General features: G+C 42.9%; 2 protein-coding genes and 1 non-coding gene across 7 annotated transcripts in view; 1 reads left to right on the plus strand and 2 right to left on the minus strand.

The window, feature by feature from the left end:
- Positions 1–19,051, plus strand: part of AGGF1 (angiogenic factor with G-patch and FHA domains 1) — a 55,175-nt gene extending 36,124 nt beyond the window's left edge. The window contains exon 15 of one of the 2 annotated variants that reach the window (XM_028114454.2): positions 18,557–19,051. The gene's annotated coding sequence lies outside the window, so the exon portion shown is untranslated. Of the gene's footprint in view, positions 1–21; positions 2,166–18,556 lie in introns of those variants that run through there. The other variant, XM_028114453.2, reaches the window with a different exon arrangement.
- ZBED3 (zinc finger BED-type containing 3) lies at positions 10,559–23,060 on the minus strand. 4 transcript variants are annotated; one of them, XR_015768178.1, is made up of 4 exons: positions 22,964–23,060; positions 15,168–15,304; positions 11,894–14,513; positions 10,559–11,775 (listed from the first exon to the last, which is right to left on the minus strand). XR_015768178.1 is itself a non-coding variant. In XM_028114459.2 (4 exons), exon 4 carries the CDS (start codon positions 14,497–14,499, stop codon positions 13,771–13,773), a length of 729 nt encoding a protein of 242 aa, XP_027970260.1. In that variant the 5' UTR covers positions 14,500–14,513; positions 15,168–15,304; positions 16,753–16,910; positions 22,964–23,060; the 3' UTR covers positions 10,559–13,770. The 4 variants fall into 4 exon arrangements, 3 of the variants coding, with proteins under 3 accessions (XP_027970260.1, XP_027970258.1, XP_027970262.1); XM_028114459.2 differs by adding an exon at positions 16,753–16,910 and having other exon boundaries at positions 10,559–14,513; XM_028114457.2 differs by having other exon boundaries at positions 10,559–14,513.
- On the minus strand, positions 17,014–17,151 carry LOC114217679 (small nucleolar RNA SNORA47). Its single transcript, XR_003611019.1, has one exon. It is a non-coding gene; the product is annotated as a small nucleolar RNA SNORA47 (small nucleolar RNA).
- Positions 23,061–27,484: the final 4,424 nt, after the last annotated feature.

A 27,484-nucleotide genomic window follows, 5' to 3' on the forward strand; every position in this document is an offset into this window, starting at 1 on the left:
ACCAATGTTTTAAACATATAGGTCTGCTTTGAACTCAGGACCAGCCAGAATTTTCCTCTTTAAATTGGCAGAGCAGGAACAACAGGATAACTTGAAGTATCGGAGATAACTGCAGTGCAGCTTTCCGAGCACAGATGTCACTGCTCTGCCGGCTGTCAGTGTTCTTTTCCTTTCTGTTCAACTTTTCTCTCAGCTTTTTGCTGGGAAATTATGCTGGAACTGGCTATTTTCTGGCAGTGAATATAAGCTATAGCTCCCTCATCTACTATAAAGAAATGTCCTCAAGATTTAGAAATGGGAAAAGAAAATTCTGAAAAAAATTATACAATGGGGAAGATAATTCAGAAAGAAGGGCTACTTGATGGAATTTGTACTCTGAATGGAAGAGTACTTAAGAAGAAAAGGGGGTGGTGGGGAAAGAAAAATAAATAAAGTACTGAAGATGAGACATATGACCAAACAAATTGTCAAGACCCCCTAGGTCTAAGCTGGGATCATCAGAGGTCCTGTAACTCCAAATCTGCAAAAAGTAATTTTCTGTATGCTTCATAGCCACCTACACACCCTGACACTTACATATGTACGTTAAACTTGAAGGCAACAGGAGTGTTCTGCATTCTTTTTTCTAAAATAGAAAAAAATTATTTAAATGTGGTCTGGTACTGGTTCCCTGTATATAGGTAATAATATAGGAGGCCCAAATTAGAATTGTGGTAGATTTCACTCACTGAGTAAGTATACAACTGTGTATACAGTATTTCCCATTTTTATTATTAGATTGTGGAAGACTTTTTTCATTGCTTTCTTTTGTTAAGAAAATGGAGACTTGAAAATGGTGATAAAAATCGAAATATGTGTGATATTTGCGTTATTGAAACCCTTTGCAGATCTAAAGTCTCAGGGCTAAAATACTATATGGTGGTTAAAGGACTGAATAATGTCTGGGTCTATTTCCATTTGTGAAATAAGAATAATATTTATCTTTCATGTCTTTGGAATAGAAAATGAGAAGATGTATATAAAAGTACTTTGTAAACTGTAAAAGGAGTACGGAGATGTGAGCTTCTATTTGTTTGGAAGCAAAGATGTGAATTATGTACAATTTGGATTACATATAAAATTGTTTTGTGTCTCATATTTTAAATTATTTATTCACACAGTATAAATTTATTGTAGTAGTCTTTAAGGGTTTATTTATTTATTTATTAAAGATTTTATTTATTTATTTGACAGAGAGAGAGAGAGCACAAGTAGGCAGAGAGGCAGGCAGAGGGAGAGGGAGAAGCAGGCTCTCCGCCGAGCAGGGAGCCCAGTGCGGGGCTCGATCCCAGGACCCTGGGATCATGACCTGAGCCGAAGGCAGCTGTTTAACCAACTGAGCCACCCAGGCGCCCCTAAGGGTTTATTTTTTATTTTATTTTTTTTAAGATTTTATTTATTTATTTGAGAGAGAGAGCATGAGCATGAGCAAGGCGGAGGAGGGAGAGGGAGAAGCAGAATCCCGCGGAGCAGGGAGCCTGATGCGGGGCTCGATCCCAGGACCCTGGGATCATGACCTGAGCTGAAGGCAGACGCTTAACTGACTGAGCCACCCAGGCGCCACCCCCTTTTTCTAAAGATTTTATTTATTTATTTGAAATAGAGACAGAGCATGATAAAAGCTTACTCACAAACTCTCATAGCAAACTTCTCCTTAGGGTCATTAACCAGAATCTGATAACATGACTACCCATAGTTGCAAGAGAAGTTGAAAAGGTGGGCAGCAGGATGGTCTCACTTGGCTTAAGCCAATCATGAACCATCACCTGCGGCTGAACATGTTGCTGTTGAAACAAAATCAGATTTCAGTAAATAAGGCAGAAAGGGGACAGTGGATATTGAATGGACAGGTAACAGGCTGCCAGATAACTCAGCTATCCATCAGTGGGAATTCTGTGGGGTTGTTAAATTGTTTGCAGTTCTACTATGTAATACTTTGAAGCATTCAAATGCATACGTTAGAATTATCTATACCCTGATAAAGAATATTCTCACTACATTACTGACTTGAAAAAGCAGATTGTAGAAAGGTATATATAGCCTGATCTCATTTTTTAAAAAATATAAGGGTACACGTCAAATTGTTAATACTGATTGCCAAAGAAGTGAGCAGACTTTCACATTTTATTATCTCTGTATGTGACCTTTTTTTTTTTTTTAAGATTTTATTTATTTATTTGACAGAGAGGGACACAGCGAGAGAGGGAGCACAAGCAGGAGGAGTGGGAGAGGGAGAAGCAGGCTTCCCGCCAAGCAGGGAGCCCGATGTGGGGCTCGATCTCAGAACCTTGGGATCATGACCTGAGCCGAAGGCAGACACTTAATGACTGAGCCACCCAGGCGCCCCATTTGTATGTGACCTTTAAGCAGGTATAATTGTGCACTTACCTATGGGTACTCATACACATTTATAATAGGTAGGAATACAACACTTGGAAGTGGAGAGGCCTTCAGTGCTCAACCCCAGGCATTTTCCTCACTCTTGTGTGCCACATTTCATTTACCATTTATATACCCATGACTTCAGGTTGTCTTAGCTAGGAAACATCTCCAACTCAGTCACCTTAAATGCAATGTTTAAGACTGAATCCATAGTCTTCTCCAAACCTGGTCTTTTCCAGTTTGTTCTCTTGGCTGGCAGCACCATCTATCCAGTTGTGTAAGCTAGAATCAAGGAGTCAGCCTCTATTTCGTACACTCACCCTCCATCCCCTCCACCAGTTTCCCGTATAGTAAATCAGTTCTCTGTCAACACCCACCTGGACTGTGCTACTAACTTCCCAGCTGGTCTCCCTGCAGTCACCCTGTCCTCCCTCCAGTGCATCCTCCACACTGCAGACACAGTGTTTTCACAGCTCCTCTTTCATCATCTCCTATTTAAATCCTCCTGTGCACAGCTTCCCATTACTCTGAGGACAGAAAACAAACTCCTGGCTCATAACACCCTCCCTGGTCTAGCCACCGCCAGCTTTTGCCGTCCGGTGTTACATCACCCCCACTTGCTGCCAGGCTGGCCTTTTTTTCAGTTCGTCAAACATACCACACCCTCTCTGACTCTAGGGCCGCTGATCTTCTGTTATGTCTGCATTGCTCTTCCTGTACCCTTTTACCTAGGTAACTCTGACATTTAGATCTCTGCTAATTGATTCTCTTCAGGGATGCGTCCCTTGTCCCCTAGACAGACTGATTGTCTTCGATAAATGTTCTTGGAAATCCATATTTGTTTCATTTAGATTGTTTACTTTGCGTCACAGATATTAATGTGATTAGTATAGCATTTGTCTGTCTCTAGTCTTAAGTGCCATGTGGGCAAGACCTTGGTTTTTCTCTCAACTGTATTCCCAGTGCCTAGCACCATGACTGGCTTATAACTTTTTTACAGGCAAGCAGTGAAAGAGCAAGGTGGGTTTGGGGAATTGCAAGTGGCTTGATACAGATAGGGTTTTGTGTGACTGAGGAAACATGGAAGGAACTGAGGCTACACAGAGGGTGTGAAGCAATGGCTTTCAAACCATTTTGACCATGATCCATGTTAAGAAATACAGTTTATATCATGGCTCAGAACATAAGTGTGTTGTATGTGCATTTATAACAGGTTTTATTTTTTTAAAGATTTTATTTATTATTAGGGAGTAGGAAGAGGAGCAGAGGGAGGGGGATAAGAGACTCCATCCACGCTCAGCGTGGAGCTCGACATGGGGTTCAATCCCAGGACCCTGAGATCATGACCTGAGCCAAAACCAAGAGTCAGTTGCTTAACGGACTGAGCTACCCAGGCACCCCTGTAACAGTTTTTATATACCAATACTTAGCTGTTAGTTCACATAATGTACTCTTTATTTTTGTTTTCCAAATCACTGATTCCAACCACTAAATTGATTTCATAATCCACTGATGGGTTGTGTCCTACAATTAGAAACACCCAGATTCAAATGGTTTGACAGAACCTATGGCTTTGCCTTAGAGGAGGAGCTGCAGGTAAGAGTGTGTGTGTGTGTGTGTGTGTGTGTGTGTGTGTGTGTGTGTGTGTGTGTGTGTTTGTGTGTGTGTGTGCATGCATGCGTGTGTGTGTGAATGAGTGATGAGGGTGGGAAGGGGTTATGATGCCAAACCGTGACTCCAGTTCTCATGCTATTACCAGAATTAGTCTACATTAATTTGGCTTCCAGATAGATTTCATATAAAGAGTTTCACTGCTTAAAGAGGAGCTGGTGGGGAGGGGAACTGAACCACATACCTGTAGCTATAATACTGTGTTCAGAAATTTGGATTGGGGCTCCTGGTTGGCTCAGTCGGTAGAGCATATAACTCTTGGTCTCGGGATTGTGAGTTCAAGCCCTACATTGGGTGTGGAGCCTAGTTTAGAAAAACAATAATAAAAAAAGAAATTTGGATTTTTATCTCTTCCACAGTAAGGAATTCTGAAGGATTTTAGGCAGTGAAATGTTCTCAGTAGATTGCTTTATATAGCAAAATAACTGGCTGATTGAAGAGGGGCAGAGTGGAGGCTAACAGACCTCCTGGAGGGCTTTTTCCGTCTATCTAATACTTACTGAGCACCCATCAGGAGCTGTACAGGCCTGTGAAGGCAGGGACCTTTTTGGTCTTACTGTTGTATCTTCAGTACCTGTCACAGCGCTGAATGTTTAGGAGCGTGTGTTGATCGGATGGGTGGAACACACATTTGTGGCATGTCACACACTCTGCTAAGCATTTAACATACATTATCTTTATTCCTGCTGGTATTTTATGAATTAGAAAACTGAGGTTTAGAGAGGTTTTTCTTTTGCTCAAAATCAAAAAGTCTCTGTGGCACAGTGGCAGGGCTGGGGTTTAAATCTTGATTCTTTTCATCCCAGTGCACAGAGCACAGGCTAAGGAGTCTGGCTGATTTGGATTTGCCTTATAGCTCTACCACTCCTGAGCTGAACGATGTTTAAAAATTTATTTAAACCTCCATACTTTACTGTCTTCATGCAGCTATTGGGAAGTTTTGTTTTTTTTTTTAAGGATTTTATTTATTTATTTGACAGAGACAGCGAGAGCGGGAACAGAAGCAGGGGGAGGGGGGAGAGGGAGAAGCAGGCCTTCCGCGGAGCAGGGAGCCCAATGCGGGGCTCGATCCCAGGACCCTGGGATCATGACCTGAGCCAAAGGCAGACACTAAACGACTGAGCCACCCAGGCGCCCCTACTGGGAAGTTTAAATAAGATAAGGCCTATGTGGTACTGAACAGTGTCCGGTGCATAATAAGCCCTCAAATATTAGCAGTTATTAGTGTTATTATGCCATGCTACCAATAGCAAGGTCACAGTTGTAGGAGAAGCAGCCTGGAGTGGGTATGGTGGTTATTGAAGTCAGAGGAAAGGTGAAGGGTGGGGTGAGTAAGTGGATGTGTCATCTTCATTCCTTCAGGTGATGATAGGAGGTACACTTAAACAAGTACTGCAGAATGAGCAGGAGACTAGTAGATGATAGTGAGAAAGGGTAGAAGGGTCTTGTTAGGTGACCCTTTGAGGTCCTCCTCAAAGAAGGGGTGGATTCTGCATGAAATGAAGCCATCTGGAGAAGGTGATAGGGACATCCAGCAGGCCCACCCTGGCTCTTAGTACACTGTAGGAGCAGGAGAACTATAGGGAGAACTGCAAAAGGGACTAGATTTCAGATGGTAAAATCTTCGAACAGCATGCATTCATTCAGCAGATAGCCTTGAGGAACTTGAAGTCCGGGCACTATGCTAGGCACTCAGGATACAGTGATAAATGGGACAAGACTCCCTGTCATCTTATATGTATTTTTAGATAGTATTTGTAGAATGTAAAGGCCAAGTAGTCACATGAAGGCCTTGATAGTCCAGAGTATTAATCCAAAGCAGTTTCTGTTCATTTCAAAGTTTTTGCCAAAAGCCAAAGCTCTTGGGGTGGAGGGGGAAGGAGCAGTTTGTTTTTCAAATGTTTTCAGGTCTGCCCCTAAACCAGACCTTTTTAGGGCAGTCTTAGAAACTCTACCTTCAGAAAATGTTTAGTCTGGTTTTCGGATGTATAGTCAAGAGTAAAACCTTACTGAGCCTGCAGCCCCTCATTCAATTATGTATCTCCTCTAGTTACCTGTGCACAGTAGTGACTCTGCCAGCTCAAACACTGGGTTTTTGGGGTCTGAGTCTGAACAACAGATCACTGAAGTACCAAAAAAAAAAAAAAAAAGAAAGGAAAAGCAACATGAATCAGGTCATTGGAAATTGGAGTTGATGATGGGGCGCCTGGGTGGCTCAGTCGTTAAGTGTCTGCCTTCGGCTCAGGTCATGATCCCAGGGTCCTGGGATCGAGCCCCACATCGGGCTCCCTGCTCTGTAGGAAGCCTGCTTCTCCCTCTCCCACTCCCCCTGCTGCGTTCCCTCTCTCGCTGTGTCTCTGACAAATAAATAAATAAAATCTTAAAAAAAAAAATTGGAGTTGATGGAGAACATGTAAATCAGAAAGTCCCCGGAGGAAGTTAATGTGAATGGAGGCAAATGACTTCCGCCTGCTTGAGTAAGAATGACTTTTCAGAAATTCTTCAACAAAAAGCTAGCTTTCATCTGTGTTCAGATGCCGTGGTATTTCATTGTCCAAAAAGCAAGAGAGGGAGAAGTTGGTAAAATATTTAATGTATTTAAACATGTGAGTGTGTTACTTAGCCTTCAGTTACTAGTAGACTGCAGAGGCCAGGAAGGTTGCCAACTCCTTCATCTGATCATTACTTATCTTGACCAAAGGCCCAGGAGAATATATACTGAAATAATAAAGCTTTCATTAGCATTAATGCTTTTCTTTAAAGCCTTAATTTTAATACTATGAAATCAGATTTCAGAGCATGTCATAATTAAAATTTTCATAAAAAGAAACATTTAATACTATTTAAATATGTAATGACTCCCAGTGCTATCTGAATTAATTCACATCATAAACCCACTAAAGTGGACTTTAATGTCTACTATGACCATGTTGCCTTTATTTAACCTTAATATACAACACTATCAAGGCCAATTTATGAGCCACACAAAAATAATTTTTGCTTTATTATAATCACACCTTATTAACCAGAAATGTTAATCTGGTTCTACCATATTTACCAGACTGGGCTCTGAATAACTGGCAGCTCTTTTCAAAAATCAAAATTTTCCTGGAAATATGAGTATTTGCCAACTTAAGGATGCTTTTTAAGAAGGAGGTTTTTAAGACTCTGAGAGTTACTCTGGAAGAGGAGTTCCAGAGACGTTCTAAGCATAGAAGCATTTTTGGAATAACTAGTCTTTCAAGGTAACTACTTGAAGGGAAAAGTACTTAGATGGATAGGTTGTGATATATTGACTTGTAATTTTGGTCAAACTACCTTATAGTCACAAGTCATAGCAAGTTTTGACTGGATTAGCTCATTTGAGAACTCAGGTATCTTATCATGAAGGAAAATGACTTGGCAAACCTATGTGGCTTGTGAGCAGCTGCTCTCAGCATTCATCCCAGGGAACTTGCTCTTTCTGAGATCCTTTGGCTTGATTTTGAGCTTCCATTCAGATAAGTAAGAGAAAAAGAAAGAAGTCATAGTTACTGAGTTTAAACTATATGTCAGAATTTACCCAAATATCTTAATCATTGTAACAACCCTGTAAGGTATATATTATCCCCATTTTACTGATGAGGAAACTGGGTTTCAGAGAGGTTAAGGTGGTTGCCAAGGTGACATGTAACATACATGTTTGGAAGCTTAGATTTTTTAAAAAATATTTCAACATGTTTATTAATCGTAGTATTTGAGTATTCTCGTTTTGGGGCAAAGCTTAAATTTTAATTCATATCTGACTCCAAAGTTTTGACAACTCAGACATCACCACCTGACCTTCCTAGTCAATCAGATCCTTGTTAGTACACAGGTATTTAAATGTTTAGTTCTCTACACTGTGGAGGCCTCTGATTTTCCCCCAGAGGCATCCTTCACACCCACCTTGCAGGGATCTGTCTCAGAAAAGTCTGTGAGCACTCCCTGCGCTACGCAGATTTATAAGGAGGGGTGGGGGAGATTAGGACCCCCATTAAAGTATTGATTTCTGGGGAATAGGGGCTCCCTATCAAGCACTTTGCCTTTCTCACATACCTCCAAACCTAAGCCAGGCAGGATAATGCTGTGTGGTAAGCAGATAATCCCCCACCCTTGCCCCCCCACCCTTGCCCCCCAGCAAATGTCTATGTCCTAATCCCTGGAAACCACCGATATGTTACCTGGCAGGGAAGAATTAAAGTTGCAGATAGAATTAGGTTGCTAACCAACTGACCATAAAATAAGAAGGGTCCATTTAATGTGGATGAGGGTAGCAGAGTGATGCAATGTGAGAAAGAATGGCCTTTGCTGACCTTGACAGAAGGGGCCACAAGCCCAGGAATGTGGGCAGCCTCTAGAAGCAGGAAAAGGCAAAAAAAACATCTCCTAGAGCCTCTAGAAGGGAACATAGCTTTGCTGACACTGAGTTCAATTTCAGACTTCTGACCTGCAGAATTGTAAGATAATAAACTTGTGTTGTTTTTAGCGACTGGGTTTGTGGTAATTTGTTACATCTGCAATAGCAAACTAATACAATGGCCAACCTCACTTCCTTAAGGTCTGGCTTACCTAACCCAACACCAGAGCTTGTGGTGGAGAGCAGCCAACATCAACCCAAATTGATGATGCCCATCAGTAGGCACTCCAGCCAGGATAGCACTGGTGAAGAGGTGGACAGGAAGGGAGGCCTGGGAGGAAGTGCAACTTTTTGGCCCCAGGTATGACTGGGATCCATGGATTGAGTTCCAGCCTCCAATCTGCTGTTGTCTTTCAGCAGGTCACTTCACCTTGTTCAAGTGTATGGCCTCATTTGTAAAATATGGAAAATTATACTTGCCCTGCCTGCAGGGTGTCATGAGGACAAAAGAGTGGGTACAAGAGAGCATACTCATAACTGCTGCACACATCTTCAGTTCTAGGGAGTGAATGATAGAGTTAGCACTTCACTACTATGGAAGAACTTTGATACTCTCCTGGTATTTTTGAGAGTAAGCATGTCACTGTCAACATTTACTTCTAAATTTGCAGTGACCAAGAAAATCCAATTAAACCAAACAACTCATTGACTCAAAGGTCATTTGATGTTAAACTGTATTTCATGTAATCATACCATGTTGGAGCCAAAGAGGACCTTAGTGATCACCTCATCCATTTTGCAGACAAGCAGATTTAGGTTGTGGAAAGGTAAGAAGTTCAAACCTTTAGAAATAGAATTCCCTATTGAGTGGCAGCAGAACAAAAACCCAGTCTTTATGAATCCCTTCTAAGATGTTAAAGACATGGACAGCTATTTAAAATAGAAAGTCAGCCCAAACCAGTTCTAACCCTCTCCAGCTCCATGGATGACAACTTAGGTGTATAAAGGGCTCTAGCCGTTTCAACTTTGGTTGTCAATGCCCTGCTTTGCTTCCCCCTCCTCTCTGCCAAATTTAAACTTAAAGAAGTGACTGATCACTTTACATCATGGCAGGAGTTCAGCAGTTGGGTTCAGGGCATTCTGCATCCCCATTCCAGCCATCCACCTCCCACTGTGTGCTTGCCCTCAAAGGCAGCATGGGAGTGGTGCTATTAGTAAGCCAGTCACAGAAGTCAGAGAAGCCCTGCTTACCTAGGCGAGGTGTGTCACTGTCACCCATCAGCAATGACAGCTCTCTGTGAGTCGACTGGGTCACAGGCAGAGAAACCAGTGCAGTCCCCATAACCCATCTCTACGTCCTCTGGAGGCCAGCTTGGCTTATTGGTCCTGACAGCCCTTGGGCTTTGACAGATGAGCCAGCAGAAGTCCTTAAGGCCAAAGAGGCACAATATCTGTTGAGGTTGGAGTCAGGTGAACCACCATAGCCACTGTCTCCTGATAGTGGGCAAGCCACTCTGGGGCTCATTTTTCTCTTCTGTCAAATGATAGTGTTAGATTGGACAAGGGCTGCATTTCTCTCTAGGCTTTTCTAAAAGTGGGGATTACATTAGTCCTTGTGTTGGGTTTTGTTTATTTTACCTAAGAAAAGTGGAATGCTCATGGTCAGTTCTCATTTGAGAAATGTAAATTTTATTTTTGATTATAAAAGTAATTCATGCTTAGTATAAAAAAGTACAACAGTACAGAAGTATATAAAGCAGAAAGTAAAATCTCTTTGCTTAACTCCCACAGCCAGCAGTAAGTTACTAGTCAGGCCCCTGAACAGGCTGTTGGTGCTCCCAGTATTTACCTTTCTTGAGGAAGCAATTGCGATTCTAAAAGTCAGTCTTTGCTGATATTAATAGTTCCAACAGTTGGTGAAATAGAAGAGTAACATTTGCAGAAGATTTCTTCTAAAAAGTTCAAATTCCTCTTATAGCCCAAGTTACACATCCACATGAAGAAGTTATATTTCAGTACTTACAGAAATAACATACTATTTTTAGGATAATGTGAAGATTGTGAAAGACAGAATAAAATACATTAAAATGTTTGTAGAAGTTTTATTGATGACAGGAATTTGAGGGATGTTCTGATTTCTTCCTAGATTGGGGCATTGCATTTGTGTTACTTGTGTAATGAAAAACATTTTAAGAAAAACATTCCTGATAATGACATACTAGTAGTGATACACTAATTTGGATTCAAACCAAACAGCGCAATAATGCATACTTACTAAATCTTTATTGACTAAACAGCTTAAATTATTACTGCTATTTCTTTCTAGGCTTTTTTTTTCTGCTATGAATTCTATTCAGAATTAAAGATAAATGAATAATTATATTAGTAACTGTGGGAAAACTAACTTGTAAAACCTTCAAAACACTGAGTTCAATGCTTCAAATTTATTTATTGGGCAGCTGTTATATACAAAGCACTGTGGGAATAGGAGGCTAACCCAAGGGCTCAGGTCTGGCAGGAGAGGGAAGGCAAGAACCCATAGAGCCATATGCCAGATGGCCTGTTCGAGGTGTTACGAGATTATAAAATGCTAAGGAGTCCAGAGAAGTAAAAAATCATCTCTAAATAAGGAGTAATGAAGGAAGACTTCATGCAAGCAGTTGAATTTGAGCTTGGTCTTTGAAAATGGGTGGAATTCTTCATACTCAGAGATTGAAGGGGCCTTTTAAGTAGAGGGAAGGCAAACAGGCATGGAGGAGGCAAAATGAGGACATGTCGGGAGGAACAAGGAGTCCAGCGGGGCTGGAGCATATAGCATAGGTAGGGGAGGGGCAGGTAAGACTGGCAGCAGGGTGGGTGGGGGCACTTGGATGTCAGGCTACAAAATCGAAGCTTATTGATGATGGGTGATCTTGGGGGGCCTTTGAGCAGGAACTGTGATATAATCAGTGTTGGCTTAGAACAGTTCCTTTGGTCAAGTTGAGTGTAAGGAAGGGGACAGTTGGGGAAGACAAGGATGGGAAGAGGAACCCTAGATGAATGATAAATGAGGCCTGAGGTTGACAGGTGGCATGAGAAGGAAGACAGGTGTGGCACTTTGTGGAAATAGGAACCTAGGATTCAGTGACATGCGTTCAAATCCCACTCTGCCTCAACATTACTTAGCTCCCCGAGCCTGTCTCTTCCTCTGCAAAATGGGCATATGTCATAGGGTTGCTGCATGGTAGGCAGTTATTCTTGTAAGCTCAGCACAGCTCTGGCACATGGCGAATGCTCAGTGCATGTTAATGTCACCGACATATTACCTGGAATGAGAGGGAGGAAACTTGGTATCAGCTCAGTGACTAGCAAGGGAGACAGTACAGCAGCTAGGAACAGCGCATCTGGAGGTAGAGACTGGATTTGGATCTCAATGCTACTTACCAGCTGTGATCTTGTAGAAGCTACTTAACGCCTCTGTATCTCAGTTTCCTTAGCTGTAAATGGGCATAGTATTAATATCTCCTCAGGGAGCTGCTATGAGAATAAAGTGACATAATGCATGCAGTGTGCAGTATGTACCTGTACATTTTAAGAGCCCAGTAAATGTTAGTTCTTGGGTAGGGGGTGGGAATGTGGGATTTGCCCTTTCCTCAGCAGTGGCAGGATATACAAGCAGAGGGGGAGACATGCAGCAGGGGGTTGGACATGAAGCACTGAACTGGGAAGAACACTCGAGGCTGGAGTTAGCCAGGAGTCACCGGCACAGAGGTAGATGAGCCAAGAATGAGCGCATAAACTGGCTTAAGCAAACAATCAGACAAACCCAGAATAAAGGACATTCTATAAGGCAGATGACTGGGACTCTCAAAAATGTCATGGAAAAAAAAATAACAAGGGAGCTGTTCTAGACTAAAAGAGACAAAGTTATAATCAAAAAGTAATGAATGAACTTTGATTGGACCCTGGTTTGTTTTAGAAAAGATAAGACATTTCTGAGACAATTGGGGAATTTTGATTAAGGACTATTTTAGAGGCTATTAGGAGATATATATGGTGAAATACTTCTGGATGAAATGCGATGCATGTTTGGGGCAGAGGGCCAAAAAAGTAAATAAGGCAGAATATTAACAATTGCTCAGTCTAGGTGGAGGGTGTATGTGGGTGTTCATTGTACTAGCAGGATGAAGGCTGAAAATAAATCATCATATTCAGCTCTTAGGGGTCCAGGGTAGGATGGGAAGCTGACCACTAGTGAAGAATTCACGTATGGGAGGAAGTACAGGCAACAGGGATAACGGCCCCCCTTGGTTAGTGTTCAGTGGGGGCAGCCAGGCTGGGCAAGTCTTTCTTTTTAGTACAAGGGCAGACTGGGTGTTGCTGAGGAAGAGTAGTCTGGGGAAGGGAGGGAATTAAGTCAGAAGAAAGGAGAAACAGTAATGGAGCAAAGGTCCAGTAACGGTGGAAGAGGAATGGATGAGAACAGAAAAAGAGGCAGAGGTGGCCTCAGATGGGAGGGATGCCTTCCTTCTACTGTGGCCCGGAAGCGAGGATTGTGGAGATGTGGGAAACCAAAGTTCCCTTCCTAACGAGGGAGGAGGTTATGTTTTGCTAGTAAGGGAGTGTGAGGTGGGAAAGTGGGGAAACTCACTACATCTGACACTGGGCGTGAAACGGAAAGAAAACAGCTGGGGTGAGACAGGGTGCACTTGGTACGGTCTGCAAGCTGGGAGGGGACTACACAGGGGTTCGCCCAGACTGCGCCAATGAGGTACTAGAGAGGACAGGGTAAAGAGCCGTTGTGGAAGCTAAGTGGCCCCCTTTTCAGAACTTCGTGCTGGGCAAACCAATTACCAAAGACGTATTCATTGGGAAAGGAGTAAAACTCTTCTTGGATAAAACGCTTTATCCTCATTTCCAAGCCCCCTCCACCCTGGGTTGCCCTGGCTGGTGTACAGACACGTAGTATGATAGTCTTTGGTACACAAGTTTCTGTCCTTTCAAAGTCACCGGGTACGAGACTCCGGGTGACCTAGTCTCACCAAGTTGCTCGAGCTGTCATTCCAAAGGCGGTTGGAAGAAAACCAGCTCCTAAAGGCCAACAGCAAAGGAGGCCACCGGAGCTTGTGCTCCCAGGCACCCTGGGGGGGCCACGGAGCGTTAAGTGATTTTTGGTTCCGCTTTGTTCCGAAGCGCTTCTCAAGGGACCACATTTGGAGATGTCGGCGGGCCTGAGATTGTTCCCAGGTGAGGCCGGTCCGCGGACCACACCTGGAGTAGCGCTGGCATGGGAGGGACTGGGGTCGCAAAGCGGCCACAGCCTACAAGAGGACCTTGGTGATTATGAAATCGTCCCTCTCCCCCTCGGGCTCTTCTTTGAGCGGAGTCTGCGGCGGGGCAGAGGCGGCGGCCAAGGCGCCTTCGCGGCGGCTCACTTCCCGCAGCCGCGCCTGCAGCGCCTCCCTCTCGGCCTGCAGCTCCCGCCGCGCCTGGGCCGCCGCGCGTTCCTCCTCCTGCAGGGCCCTGCGCCTCCGCTCCAGGGCGCGCTCGCCCTGCTCCACCGCCGCCTCGCGCCGCGCCAGCTCGCGCTCACGCAGGCTGCAGCGCACGGCCAGCGCGCCCATCTGCTCCAGCAGGCGCGCCCAGTCGCCCTCGGCGGCCACGGCGGCCACGGCGGCCACGGGCGGCGGCTGCTGCGGCTGCTGCGGCTGCGGCGGGCAGGGGGGGCCGGGCGGCGAGCGGCGGGCGGAGCTCTTCTCCAGCTCCCGCCGGTGCGCGCTCTTGAGGTGCCTCCACAGCGCCGGGGTGCCCGCGTGGAAGCCCGGGCCGCGGCTCACCTGCTCCCCGCACAGCCGGCAGGTGGCCCACTGGCCCGCGGCGTGGCCCGGGCGCGCGGGGGCCAGATGAAAGTAGCCCCAGGCCTCGCAGTATGGCGCCCCCAGGCGGCCGGGAGGGGCCGGGGCCAGGCCGGGGCATGGGCCGCCAAGCGCCGCCGCGTCGTCCGGCCCGCCGGTGTCGTCCATGGGCGCCGTCAGCTCGTCACTCCGCATTCTCTCCGCCGCGCCTGCGTTCCGAGGGAGAAGGTAAGGACAGCCGCTCGACTGGACACACACGCGCACAACTTCGGTGGCCAGAGGCGGCCGCCTTTTTGTTACACATAAAAATCCGACGGTTTTTTACCCAGGGGGTACCTGGGTTTCTTTTTCATATTATTAACGGTTTAGTCCTCAGGAAATGTTAGCCCTGCCCAGCCCTTCTGCCCTTAACTAGGAACGCTCTTCAAGATCAGACGGGTCCCCAGCTCACAGGTGCTGATACTGAAGAAATGGGAAGCACCAGCTAAAGAAGTGCTGTATGTGTGCGTTTTAACTAGTCTCCTTCGCTCTCTTTTAAAAAGGTTCCTCTTCTCAGAGTAAGAGCTTCCTTTGGTTTGCTGCTCTCAGTGTTAGGTAACAAACGGTTGAAACGAGCCAGAAGGAAAGCCTTGGGAACGAACAATTTGTTTCTTAAACTTGAGGGGTGTAAGTGCCCGTGGTGAACAGCCTTTTTAAAGACCTTTCAGTGAGGAAATATTTTTTTCAAAATACAAGTCTCTGTTTTGTGACTTTAAAAACAATGGGCTTATGAGGAAAATGGCAGTACTAAAAACCACTAAAATGTTTTAAAAATATACATACTTAGGAAAACAAATATACAAAGCAGTTTTCTAAATTTTTACCTTTAACTTAGTTGGTAGGCCATGTCCTGTGGGCCTTGGGGGGTCCCTGTCATTGCCTCAGAGTTTCCAGCCAGTGTCAGTTCTCAGGTAGCAGCACTGCAGCGTGAATCCTGAGTTCTAAAGAACCATCAGCAGTGCTAGGAGTAAATTCAGAGGACAGGCAGTGAGTAAAAGAAATTCAGTAAACAGCCCCCTAAACAGATACTAGAATACTGGCTAGCACCATGTTATTCTAGTGTTCTTTTTTTTTCCTCACCCTGTCATAGTTGCTCCAGTTATAAAACAAAAAGAAGTTTTCTGTATTGCTCATCCCCTCTATATATTTAAAAGATAAAAAGCTTTGTCAATGCTTTTAATTAAGGAAGGAAATAAAGAAAAGTAATAGCTTCTTCTCTGTCCAGCAAATATCTGTGGTTGAAAGAATCCACACACAACCCAGTGACTATCATTGCAAAGTCTTTCCCATTAAAACAGTTTATCACAGAAATAACCTATCAAACAAGGAGGGATAGAAAAGGTGAAGTTTATTCTTCAGGAAGTAACTTCACAAAGGACCAAATGTGTAATTCTAAACAAATCTGTTTTGAAAATTTAAAAATACTAAGAGAACACGTGGCAGACTTGGAGGTCTTCTGAGAATTTATTTCAGGGGAGAATCAAGGCCAAGATACATAGTGAGATAGCCAATGTGCACTCGTACTGTCAGGTTTTGAACCAGCAGCTGGGGAGATGATGAAGTTCCAGAATCTCTCTCTTTTTTTTTTTAATGTAACTGGGAATGACGAAGACACGGTTGGGAACAGGAAAAATAAGTTGCTATAATAGTAGTCGTGTTTAGTGTAAGCTTTTATTTCAGTTGCTAAGAGTCTTGTTACAGATACCTTACAGTTTTCTAAATCTCATTTTTTCCCCCCACCAAGCTGGTCTAGTCAGGATCAGGCATGATGTTTAACATAGCACTCAGATTTTTAAAAAAAGGTCACAAACTTACCAGAATCATCAAAAAAAGACAAGTGCCAGTCCTCTTCTAACAAAAGAATTAGCCATTTACATATCTTGTGATACAACAGGCATTGATTTGAGTATAGTTTCTCATGAAAGCCAGTTAGTATAAAGAGTCTTTGGAAATTGAAATGCTAGATTTCCTGCAAGAGATTTACTAAATCCCCAAGGTCCCCAAAGGGGGACCACAGCATGAGGAGAGGAGTTACAGACCATTTTCCAGGATAATCTTTTTTTTATGCTTAGTAAACATTATGGTTATGTAACATTATGGTTAGTAAACAGACCAGATTTTAGTATTAGAAACTGTTTTTGGTAACCTAAATTTACCTAAAATTTTTTTTCTTCCTTTTTTTTTTAGAATTTCATTTCTTCTACATTAGAATCCTCTCTTTACAGAGTTCTTTTTTTATTACTAGATAGACACAAAAGGGGGAGAGAATAGGATTATGAATTCTTGTATTTTTATAAATTGAAAGAGATTTAAAGGTTTTCTATAATAGCAAGACTCTTGCTTTGCATTCTGATAATGCTTTCTTGAGCTGGGGGTTGAAAACTGTATATAAGCTGCAGACTGTCTTACCTGTGGCAGAGTCTGAGAGTGATCATTACTGATGTGCCCCTAAAAGTGCCAGGGTGACCAATTACTGTCATGCAATTTACCTCCCTGCAAGATGTCTCTGGGTTTCTTCAGAATCTGGGATGCCCAGAGGAGTGCCACATACATGAATGCCATCTGTCCTAAGAGCGAGGGTGGAAACAAGAGTGAGAAGCACTGATTTTGATGTCTTAACCCTTCAAATTTAGTGGACTGCCTCATCTGAGCCAGGGACACGCAGCACCGTAAATGTCGGCCAGCACAGTGCTGCCCCTCCAAGGGCGGCAGAGGGACATCCTCTGTCTTGGCAGGCCTTCACTCTCGGAGGTCTTAACCGGTGGAAGGCAGCACAGGACTGAACTGCCTCACCTTCTCAGTCCTCCGCACACAGCTACATCCTGGCTCAATACAGTCTTCTGTTCAGACTAAGCATCTAAACAGTGACCAGCAGTCTGTGGCCATAGGTCATCATAGCCTTCCTAGTTCTGCTAAACAGCCCCTGGGCTTGTTTCAACTATCCCTACAGTACAGAGGAAGAGAAGCCTCCTCGTCAGCTATCTTGGCTTGGGAGAGAGGCCTCAGCAACTTCAGCCACAACCCTAATACACGAAGAGCTCTTACAAACTGACAAGAAAAAGACGAACAACCCAATAAAAAAAAATGGACAAGAAATACGAGTAGGCAAATGACCTAAGAACAAAATCAGATGGCCAAGAAATTTGTGAAAAGATTCACATCACTTATATTCAGGGAAGTGCTATTAAAGTAACAGTAAGGTCTCATTTTAGATCCATCACACTAAGAAAAACGAAGAGGTCTGTCAGCCAAAGCTAGAAGGGAAGCAAAGGAAAGGGTATGTTCATGCATTACTAGTGGAGATGTGGAGGCTTTTAGGACAGCAGTCTGGCAATTTCTGTTAATTAAAAATAGATAAAATCGGGGATCCCCTTCTTTGGAATCTATTCTGTAGAACTAAAAGTACTAATACATAAAGTAGTATGTATTAGGATGTTTATTACAGTATTATCTGGAATGGCAAAAAACTGGGAACACGGGAATGCCTGTCAGCTGGAGAATGGCTGGGTAAATGATGTGTGTTCACACCTGGGAATATTGTGCAGCCATTAAAAAGTACGGATTGGAGCTCTGCTAGAAGACCTAAAGGGATTTCTGAAGGAACTCTTCAGGGAGAAAAGCCAAATGCAGAAAAATATGTATAATATGATGTCATTATTCTTAAATAATACACAGATCTGTGTAGGATATATAAAGATTTTATATATATATATATATATATATATGAAGAAAAATAAGGAGGAAGATACACTGTCAGTTGAGGAGTGGCAGCTGGTGTGAAAAGAGAAAGGGAAGAGGCAAACACAAAAGGAAGAGTAAAAAGGTCCTAAGAAAGCATGCACATTTGGGGCGCCTGGGTGGCTCAGTCGTTAAGCGTCTGCCTTCGGCTCAGGTTATGGTCCCAGGGTCCTGGGATCGAGCCCCACATGGGGCTCCCTGCTCGGCGGGAAGCCTGCTTCTCCCTCTCCCACTCCCCCTGCTTGTGTTCCCTCTCTCGCTGTGTCTCTGTCAAATAAATAAATAAAATCTTAGAAAAAAAAGAAAGCAAGCATGCACATTTGTGGATACATTTAGGTAGACTATGTATATGGCAGGATCTACACATAAGGTGGAGAGCGAGATGGAGTCACTCATGTCAAGCAGTGATGTCATGAATGAGGAAAGCAGACAAGGGTGATGAGCTGAGAATAAATAACACTAAAACTCTTCACAGCCTGTTGGCACCCAGAAGTGATGACCAGCAAAGCCAAGAAAGCCTGGATGAGCCGAGAACTGATGATCGGTAGAATCCAAAGTCTGGAAGGGCTAGACTGATCAAACTCCTTTAAAAAAGGAAAGATTTTCGCAGCAAACTGTCATATTCTCCAGACACTGACCCTTCCACATCTGACCGCATCAGAAAGGCAACTGCCACCGAAGGTCCTGCCCAATTGATCTTTGAACATAATAGAGATCCTCTCCTGCTTGAACATACTAAGCAGGAAGCACTGAGTGGACCCACACCGGTCGAGACTTCATCTCAGCTGTGTGCTTGTAGACTGACTTTGCATTGGGTTCATTAACTTACCCTATTTTATCTTGTTTCTTATGTGACTTTTATATTTCGTGTGTTGTCTATGAAGCCAAGTTAAATGCACAGTGAAATGTCATTGAGTTTGGAATTCTGAAACTGCTTTTACCATTATGTTAACCTTGCTTTATGATTCAATAAAGCTGACATTATGGAAAGACACAATCTGTGTATACGCCTTCATAGAGTAGCTCCCCCAAAAAGGGCGCCTGGGTGGCTCAGACGGTTAAGCGTCTGCCTTCGGCTCAGGTCATGATCCCAGGGTCCTGGGATCGAGTCCTGCATCGGGCTCCCTGCTCCTTGGGAGCTTGCTTCTCCCTCTGCTTCTCTCTCTCTCTCTCTCTCTCTCCCCCTCTGTCTCTCATGAATAAATAAAAATCTTAAAAAAAAACAATGTAAATACAAAGTTATTTTCTAAAACAATCCTCAGGCCACTGAATTCATGTTGGGCCAGGCAGCCTGAACGATGGAGACTGGAGAGGACAGTCCTGTAAGGCATAGGGCCGCCATCTGGCCCTGGAGGGACCTCAGGGTGTGAGGTTGCTCGGTGTCAGGAGGTTTGCTGGCCCTGCTTGAACAGAAGGAGATTCTGTATGCGTAAGAGATAGAGGTGCCATGGGAGGAGTGCCCACCTGCCCCATCTCCTTGGCACAGGCAGGCACTCAGGGGATGCTGCCTTCAATGCAATGAACCTGACTCTACTTTTCTTAGACCCAGCTCACTAAATCCCAATCTCATCTGTCAAGGAAAATGATAAGATTATCTGCCTCTAAACCTGTGGCTGAAATCAAATAATGCTTTTGGATTCTCCAGTGCTATTTAACTTCAGGGCATGAACAAAAAGAAGCTACCAGTATTTACTGCTCAGACACACCCACATTAAGATCTTAGTGGCTGAAGGCAGTGTTATTTCTCTCTTTGACATTGTTATTCAATAGACAGTTTAAGTTGGAGAAATTCTCTTGAGGATTTTTGAATATAAAAAGCAAAAAAGAATCACAGATCCACCTTCCCTCCCCAACCAAATTTATTTTCATTTCGTAAATTGACTTTCATGCACAATAGGTCACTCCTCTCTCAGGTAGAAAATAATGGGGAGGTCTGGTTACCTGGAGCCCTGCAATATGTATTACTTCCTTACCAAGTAAAACGCACACCTATTAACTACATAGTTAGCTAACATGAAGAAAATGAAAAATAAGAGCTCCCTTAATTTTTTCTTAAACAGTTTTTAAATTACCAGAAAGGTGCCAGTGAATGTGATTATTTTGCTTACAATCCATTCACTCCATCCACTCTCATTCAAATTGTTCATTGTGCACCTGCTCATCTGAGGTCAGACAAGGGCTTGCTGCTTGCCCAGGATGCCAACAAGAGAACCACATAATCCATCCCCTCCAGAAGCTCACAGTCTGGTGGGGAGATGCTTCCAGCCATAATTCTGATACATGTGCTAAAGGTCAGAGCACTGTTCACTCATGAGGGTGAATTCCATCATGCGATGTCCATACTGAGGAAAGGGTGGGTCTTGGGGGCCCTAACACAAATGTTCAAGCAGACACTCCTGCTTCAGCATCTCTTCCCTTCCTGACCTCCTTCAGGGCCCCAAATTCACAAAAAACACATTGCCACTAGTGCTGACTCTCATAAAGTTCCAATTCTTTAGTCTTATAACTAGGCTTCCAAGCTCATATTTTAAAAAAAATATTTCCTGATGCTAAATGAAAGTAGCTAGCATGAAATTAATTTAATAGTGGAAATGTTTTAGTGCAATTTCGGGGAAGGGGAAAAAGCTGAGAGAAAAGTAGATTTTAGTTATTTCATGTAAGAGGGGAGAGTAGTATTGTTGGTACCACACCTCTAAACATAGTGAATTTCATTTGAGTATCCATTATCTTGAAGGAATGATAAGTTTAAGCCTGTGGAAGATAATAAATTCACATTAATTATTTCAAACTGCATTTGAAGTTTTATTTGCAGTTCTCCAAAGTTCTAGTCTTCTAATAATCTATCAGATTAAAACCCAGACTCTTCAGTATCATCTCCCTAAATCCCGATACAGAGAATAAGGGAGATCAAAACCCGGATGAATAATTTGTGTAAATATGGGTGTACATACATATAATATATGACTGTAACATTAAGAATCATCCTATAAAATACCCATGGAAGTTAATTTTATTATTTTATACTTATGCTTGAACACATACAAACTATTAGGCAAGCTAAAGGCCAAAGAACAAGGCAATGTTCTCAAAAGGGTATAGCAAATGAACTATATATAGCTGTGTTTGTCCTTCCACAACCATGGCTTATCACTTCAGATGGATTAATCTGGCAGAGTTGTAAACAAATAGCTGACTTTGCGCCTGGGTCTTAGGTAAGAAATTCATACTAATGTGAAATCCACACAGACTTGGGTGGAAACACTAAAAGCACCATGGAGATGGGGGCAGGGATTCCTGTTTGAGCATTTGGCTCCTATTTGGCTTCTCCTCTCCAAAATGAGAAACATTAAGAAAGTCTCATTTACTTCACCCACCAGTAACTTAATCAAAGCAGAACATAATAAATAATTAGCCTTGACAATTGAAATATCAAGGAAACCACAATTCACTCACCTGTTACTTGTCCATCTCTGTTGAAATATTAGTTTACTACCATGGATTCATCTATTTATAAACAGATCCAGACAATCAGAAAAATTAGTCTGGAATCACGAGGCTGAAGACTTAGATGAAGTGAAAAAGCAAAAAAATGCCTCCAAACTGTGAAGTGTGGATACTTAGCTCAGGCAATACAGGGGTAAGTGTGAAAATATTTAGATAAATATTACACATGGACTGTAAAAAATGTACTGGACCCACAGCTAATCGTATGATGAGTCAGAGATGTTCTCTGAATGCGTTAAGCCGAACTCTTAGATACCTCTACCATTAGCTAAAAAGCCAGATGTAGTCTATTAATGCATTTTTTAAAATGAAAAGTTTATACCCTAAACTGGACCTTTATTTTAGGTCTACATGACTTTAATACATATGTTCCTCAAAAGAAGGGTGTTGATCCATTTTGTCTTGTAAAATGCATACTTTAATATGAATTACAGGAACTTAAAGCTGCCCTACTTTGAAGTCCTTGGTAACACAAAGAATTTTTAATTGAGAATTACCTTGTTTTGGCTCTTGGCCATTTTACACATTGTTGCATACTTTTTATTGTCCTTTGCCTCAAGCCAGTTTTGGCTAAAAAGAGTGTACAAATAATACATGAATGCAAAGTGCATAAAATAATTACCCTAATTATGTCAATTTATTAAGCTTTTTTTTTTTTTTACAATAACTTCTGTTTAACACCACATTCATGTAGTCTGGGCTAATTTGAAGTTTGGATGGTAGTTATTTTTTTCTTTCAAGAAAGCAAAAATAATTTTGTTTGGTAAGCTTCGGGCATTTGGCTACTGTCAGTAGTTAACAGCAAACTGCCCCTCTGTACTCAGAGAGGATCAGAAAATTCTTTTGTTTGAGCACCATGGAGATGGGGGCAGGGATTCCTGTTTGATTTGGCTTGTATTTGGCTTCTCCTCTCCAAAATGAGAAACATTAAGAAAGTCTCAGAGAAAGAGCACACTACAGGGCACGCAACCATTTGCCACTGTTAAAAGTCTGACTGCAAAAAGGCAGTTTTTCTTAGGAGAGCCCATGATTTTCGATATTCTCAAAGAACTTTTTTGAAAGGAGACTGGGAGCAAAAACGAGGTGCTGAAAGAAGCTGAACAGTGCCTCTAGGCAGAATCCGGGGCCACATGCGTCTTTTATACTAGGGACAACCTGAGCACAGCGAAGGAAGGGCACGTCCGGCAGCCCGTGCGCAAGCCAGCCTGTGATAATAGTGAACAGTGGTGTTTGTGCGTTGCTGGCTCACCTGCGGCCCCCGAGGCCCGGGACTGGTCCCCGTTCCCTTCGCCGCCCCACTTCTCCCCCAGCCCCCGGTGGGCCGCGACCCGACCAGGCCTCCAGGAGCGCGGCCGCCTGCGTGGCGGCGCACACTCACCCCATCACCCCCAAAGCGCGGCAGGAGCAAGAGGCGGGCTAGAAGTCTGGGATCGCGGGTCCCCTCCAAGATCCTCGCAGACATTTTGTTCGGTGCAGAAACCTCCGCGCGTCTCCCTTAAAGACACAGCGCTCAATTCATGCGTTTGGGGGTGAGAGGGGGGAGGGTAACATGTGACCTGTGGGGGAAAGGGCTGGAGAGTCACTCCTTAGCCATCCAGGTCCACGAGTGACAGACTTCGTTTGCCAAGGTTTAAAAATGATGCAGTTGTTTAGCGCTTTTTAAAAATGTAATTTTTATTTTATACTTTTACATTAACCTTCCAAGACCTGGATTCCTGTCTTGAATCTGAGTGCAGTTTGCATCCTTTCAGGTTCAAGGTATCTGATGGTTCAAGTTGTTAAAAGAAACCTGCCGAACCAAGGTCTGGACAGGGCTCGTTGGTGTTCTAGAACTTAATAACGCTAGTATATCAGCTTTCGATGGATTATGTTGAGGTAAAAACACCTACAACTCGGCGATTTACAATAAGAAAGATTCATTTCCCAAGCAAATTGCATCTGCTGCATCTATTCCACTAGTTTCCTTTACTCCAGGCTCCAGGGTGAAAGATCAACATTTTTTGGGGGGATACACTCACTTCACCGTGTGCTGGAACCAACTTTAGGGAAGAAGAGTCCTGATTTGTAGTGTTTTTTATTTCCATGATGTAAATCCTCCCACCGTGGCTGATTTCAAGCTACTTTTAACAAGTTTAACAAGTGACTTGCCAAATTTCTGGAAATGTTACAATCAGCTCTTATACACCACCTGCACATTGCTGCTCTTAAAACAGCTCACATTCTGAGCACCCCAATTCTGTTCACATTTTATTGGCCAAAGCAAGTCATATGGTAAAGCTTGCTGTCAATGGGGCCAGAAAGTGTACGCTCAAAAAAAGAAAGAAACCTTGCAAGTCATATAACAATGGGCAGAGATTATATAATCCTTTTAAAAGGAGGACAGGGAATTACTGATTACAGTATTATAATCCACTTTACATTCTTTGGTTCAAATAATTTTTTTTCAACCTCATTTTTTCTATAAATTAGAAGAATGTCGAAGTGTCAAAGTCCATTAATGGAGTTTCTCCCTACCATTCCAAGAATGGTTTCAGAAGAAACTGGTTGGGTATCTTAAAAGGGATAATTTTGCAATGTGAAGGTAAACAATTAGGTTGACATTTTTCTTCTGAGAAGGACACTTACTGCTGTGGACATCAATTAAAAGAGCAGTAACTAGTGGGTGCCTGGGTGGCTCAGTTGGTTGAGCGACTGCCCTTGGCTCAGGTCATGATCCTGGAGTCCTGGGATCGAGTCCCGCGTCGGGCTCCCTGCTCAGCAGGGAGTCTGCTTCTCCCTCTGACCTTCTTCCTTCTCGTGCTCTCTATCTCTCAAATAAATAAATAAAATCTTAAAAAAAAAAGAACAGTAACTAGTATAAATGAATTTGGTTAAGTCATCTCTTATTTGTGGCTTAATCCAAAAACAGATTTTTAAAGATTATTTTATCTGGCAATCCTTTATACAGGAGGCTTTATTGCTTTGAATACTTTAAAAATCCGTTTGGCTTTAGACTGACCATGTAATGAGATACATGGTATTTTCATTAGTTCATGGAACAGTTTTTAGTAAGTGCTGGTTATGAGCAAAGCACTATTCTAAACCTGAGTAGGAGTCTGGAGATTCTAGAGATCGTTCAGTAAGATAGTAAGATAAATGCAACTCTAAGAAGAAAATGGAAAATGATGTAAAAGGAAACTTTCAAGTGCCACACTAATTTGAAAACAGCTACATTTTTTTTAAACTGGCAACATTTAAGCAAGACTTGAAAAAGTGTAGGATTTGGACTCCTGGAATTACATGTTTGTTATCCGAGCAAGATGTGTTTTGGATTTATTTTTGAAGTCCAGGGAAATGGAGCCTGTCTTTTCTGTGTTTGAGTCAATGCTTAAACTTTCTTATAAGCTAAAATCCCTTTCTTGTAGTTTTAAATTAAATTTTAAATAAATTATAAAATATTTCAAATATCTAATAACTCTTCTTTGTCTCACATTCTTTGTTCAAGTTTCAGCAAGAAAAATGCTCTTTAGTTCTTGCTTTGGTAGTGGCAGTTCCCCTAACTTTCGTCAACCATTTAACAATAAATAAATAACATTTCGTTTTCATCAGAAGACCTCATTTCTATCCCCTGCTCTAGAAGTTGGCAAAGCATAAAGACCTGCATTTCATTGGTAACACAGAACATTTACCCCCCAAATGTTTCCCAAAGATTATAGCCTTGAAATCTGCTGTCTGACCTTACCAAAAACCCATCATGAGAAAACTGTTTATGGAGATTACCTCAAAGACATAAAATTATAGAGCTGTGTACTTGGAACATACTCTTTTGGTACGTTCTATATGTGCATTTGGTCTGTAGCTTCCTTGTGACGTTTTTGTCTGGTTTTGGTGTCAGAGTAATACTGGCCTTATAAAATGAGTTGAAAAGTATTCCTTCCTCTTCTTTTTTCGGGAAGAGTTTGTGAAGAATTGGTATTCTTTTTTAAATGTTTGATAGAGGGGCACCTGGGTGATTCAGTCGGTTAAGTGTCTGCCTTCGGCTCAGGTCGTGATTTCAGGGTCCTGGGATCGAGCTCCCTGTTGGACTCCCTGTTCAGTGGGGAGTCTGCTTCTCCCTCTGCCCCTCACCCCCCTTGTGCTCGCCTGCTCTCTCTCTCTCTCTGTCTCTCTCAAATAAACTAAATAAAAAATCTTTAAAAAAAAATAAGTGGTAGAATTCCACAGTGAAGCCATCTGGGCCTGGGCTTTATGAATAGTTTTTTGATTACTAATGCAATCTTTTCATTTTTTAGGTCTACTCAGATCATCTCTTTCTTCTTGAGTCAGTTTTGGTAGTTTGTATCTTTCTAGGAATTTGTCCATTTCATTCAAGTTATCTAATGTGTTGGTATACAGTTGTACCTAGTATTCCTTTATAGTCCTTTTTATGTCTATAAAGTTGGTAATAATGTCTCCTTCTTCATTTCTGATTCCTGGATGTGCACCTTGTAGGAAATAGCTGCATAAAATTTATTATTGGAGCAAGTGTCATGATGTCATCAACTATAGTCGTGAATTGATTCCCAAAGTTTTTTTCTCTAGGACCCAGTGGAGACCCTTCTCTGAACTCTCAGTGTCATGAAAAGCTCTGTATCCCCTGAACAAATAAGGACCTTTTTAATCCTGTGGGCCCTGTGGATCATGTAACAGACTGTTTCCTTGCTTCAGCTGCTAGGAAGAGACTAAGAGTCAGATATATGGGATGCCTACTCTATTAGTTTTCTAGTGCTCCTGTAACAAATTACCACAAACTAAGTGGCTTAAACAACAGGAATTTATTCTCTCACAGTTCTGAAGGTTATAAATCCAAAATCAATGTGTCAGCAGGGCCACAGTCTATCTAAAACCTGTAGGGAAAAATCCTTCCTTGCCTATTCCTAGCTTCTGGTGGTGGCCAGCCATCCTTGGTTTCCAGCTGTATCACTCCAGTCTCTACCTTTGTTGTCACATGCCCTTCTCCTTGTGTGTCTGTGTCTGAGTTTCCCTCTTCTTATAAAGACACGGGTCATGTTGGGGGAGACTGGCTGGCTCAGTTGGTGGAGCATGTGACTCTTGATCTCGGGGTTGTGGGTTCGAGCCCCACATTGGGTGTAGAGATTACTTAAAATCTTAAAAAAATAAAAGAAAAAATAGGGGTGGCTAAGTGGCTCAGTTGGTTAAGTGTCTGCCTTTGGCTCAGGTCATGATCCTAGGATCCTGGGATCAAGCCCATGTCGGGCTCGGTGCTCAGCGGAGAGTCTGCTTTTCCCTCTCCCTCTGCCCCTCCCCCCCACCCCTGCTCTCTCCCGTGCTTGTAGGGGAGAGTGCACTCTTTCTCTCTCAAATAAATAAAATCTTTAAAAAAATAAAGGCACCAGTCATATTGGATTAAACCCCACCCTAATGACCTTGTCTTAATTTGATTACCTTTGCAAACATCCTATTTCCAAATAAGGCCACATTCACAGGTACCTGGGGTTAGGATGTCAACACCCTTTTTTGCAGGCAGGGTACACAATTCAACTTGTAACACTGACCTACCAGTTCCATATGGTCAACTTTCTTTGTGCTAATCTTTTATTTTCCTTTTGTCCTGGTTCCCTGGATTACTTAGCTTTTTTCTTAGTTGTATGCCTCTTGGCAGAATCTGAAGGAAAGAGGGCAGAAAGGAAGGAAGACAGGAGAGGAAGTGAGGGAGGAAGAAAAGTTTGCGGAGAAAAATCAGACCTGGAACTTGGGGAACAGAGTTGCAGGAATGGGCAATGGGATGGGGAAGATTGGCTGGAAAAGTGTTCTCAGAATTACTCGCGGTGGGGGGGGGGGGGCGGTGGGAGAAGTGGTTAGCCGCTGCCTACAGCTTAGCCTACCTAGAGAAAAGTGGAACGTAGTTTGAAGAACTGAG

The sequence above is a fragment of the Eumetopias jubatus genome, unplaced genomic scaffold (assembly GCF_037043125.1).
Source record: "Eumetopias jubatus isolate StellerSeaLion01/CBP00866 unplaced genomic scaffold, mEumJub1_p1.0 scaffold_5, whole genome shotgun sequence".
Taxonomy (NCBI): domain Eukaryota; kingdom Metazoa; phylum Chordata; class Mammalia; order Carnivora; family Otariidae; genus Eumetopias; species Eumetopias jubatus.

What these genes read in the sequence shown, in the direction of transcription:
- ZBED3 (XM_028114457.2), bottom strand. Translation starts at nt 14,499, where the DNA reads ATGCGGAGTGACGAGCTGACGGCGCCCATGGACGACACCGGCGGGCCG.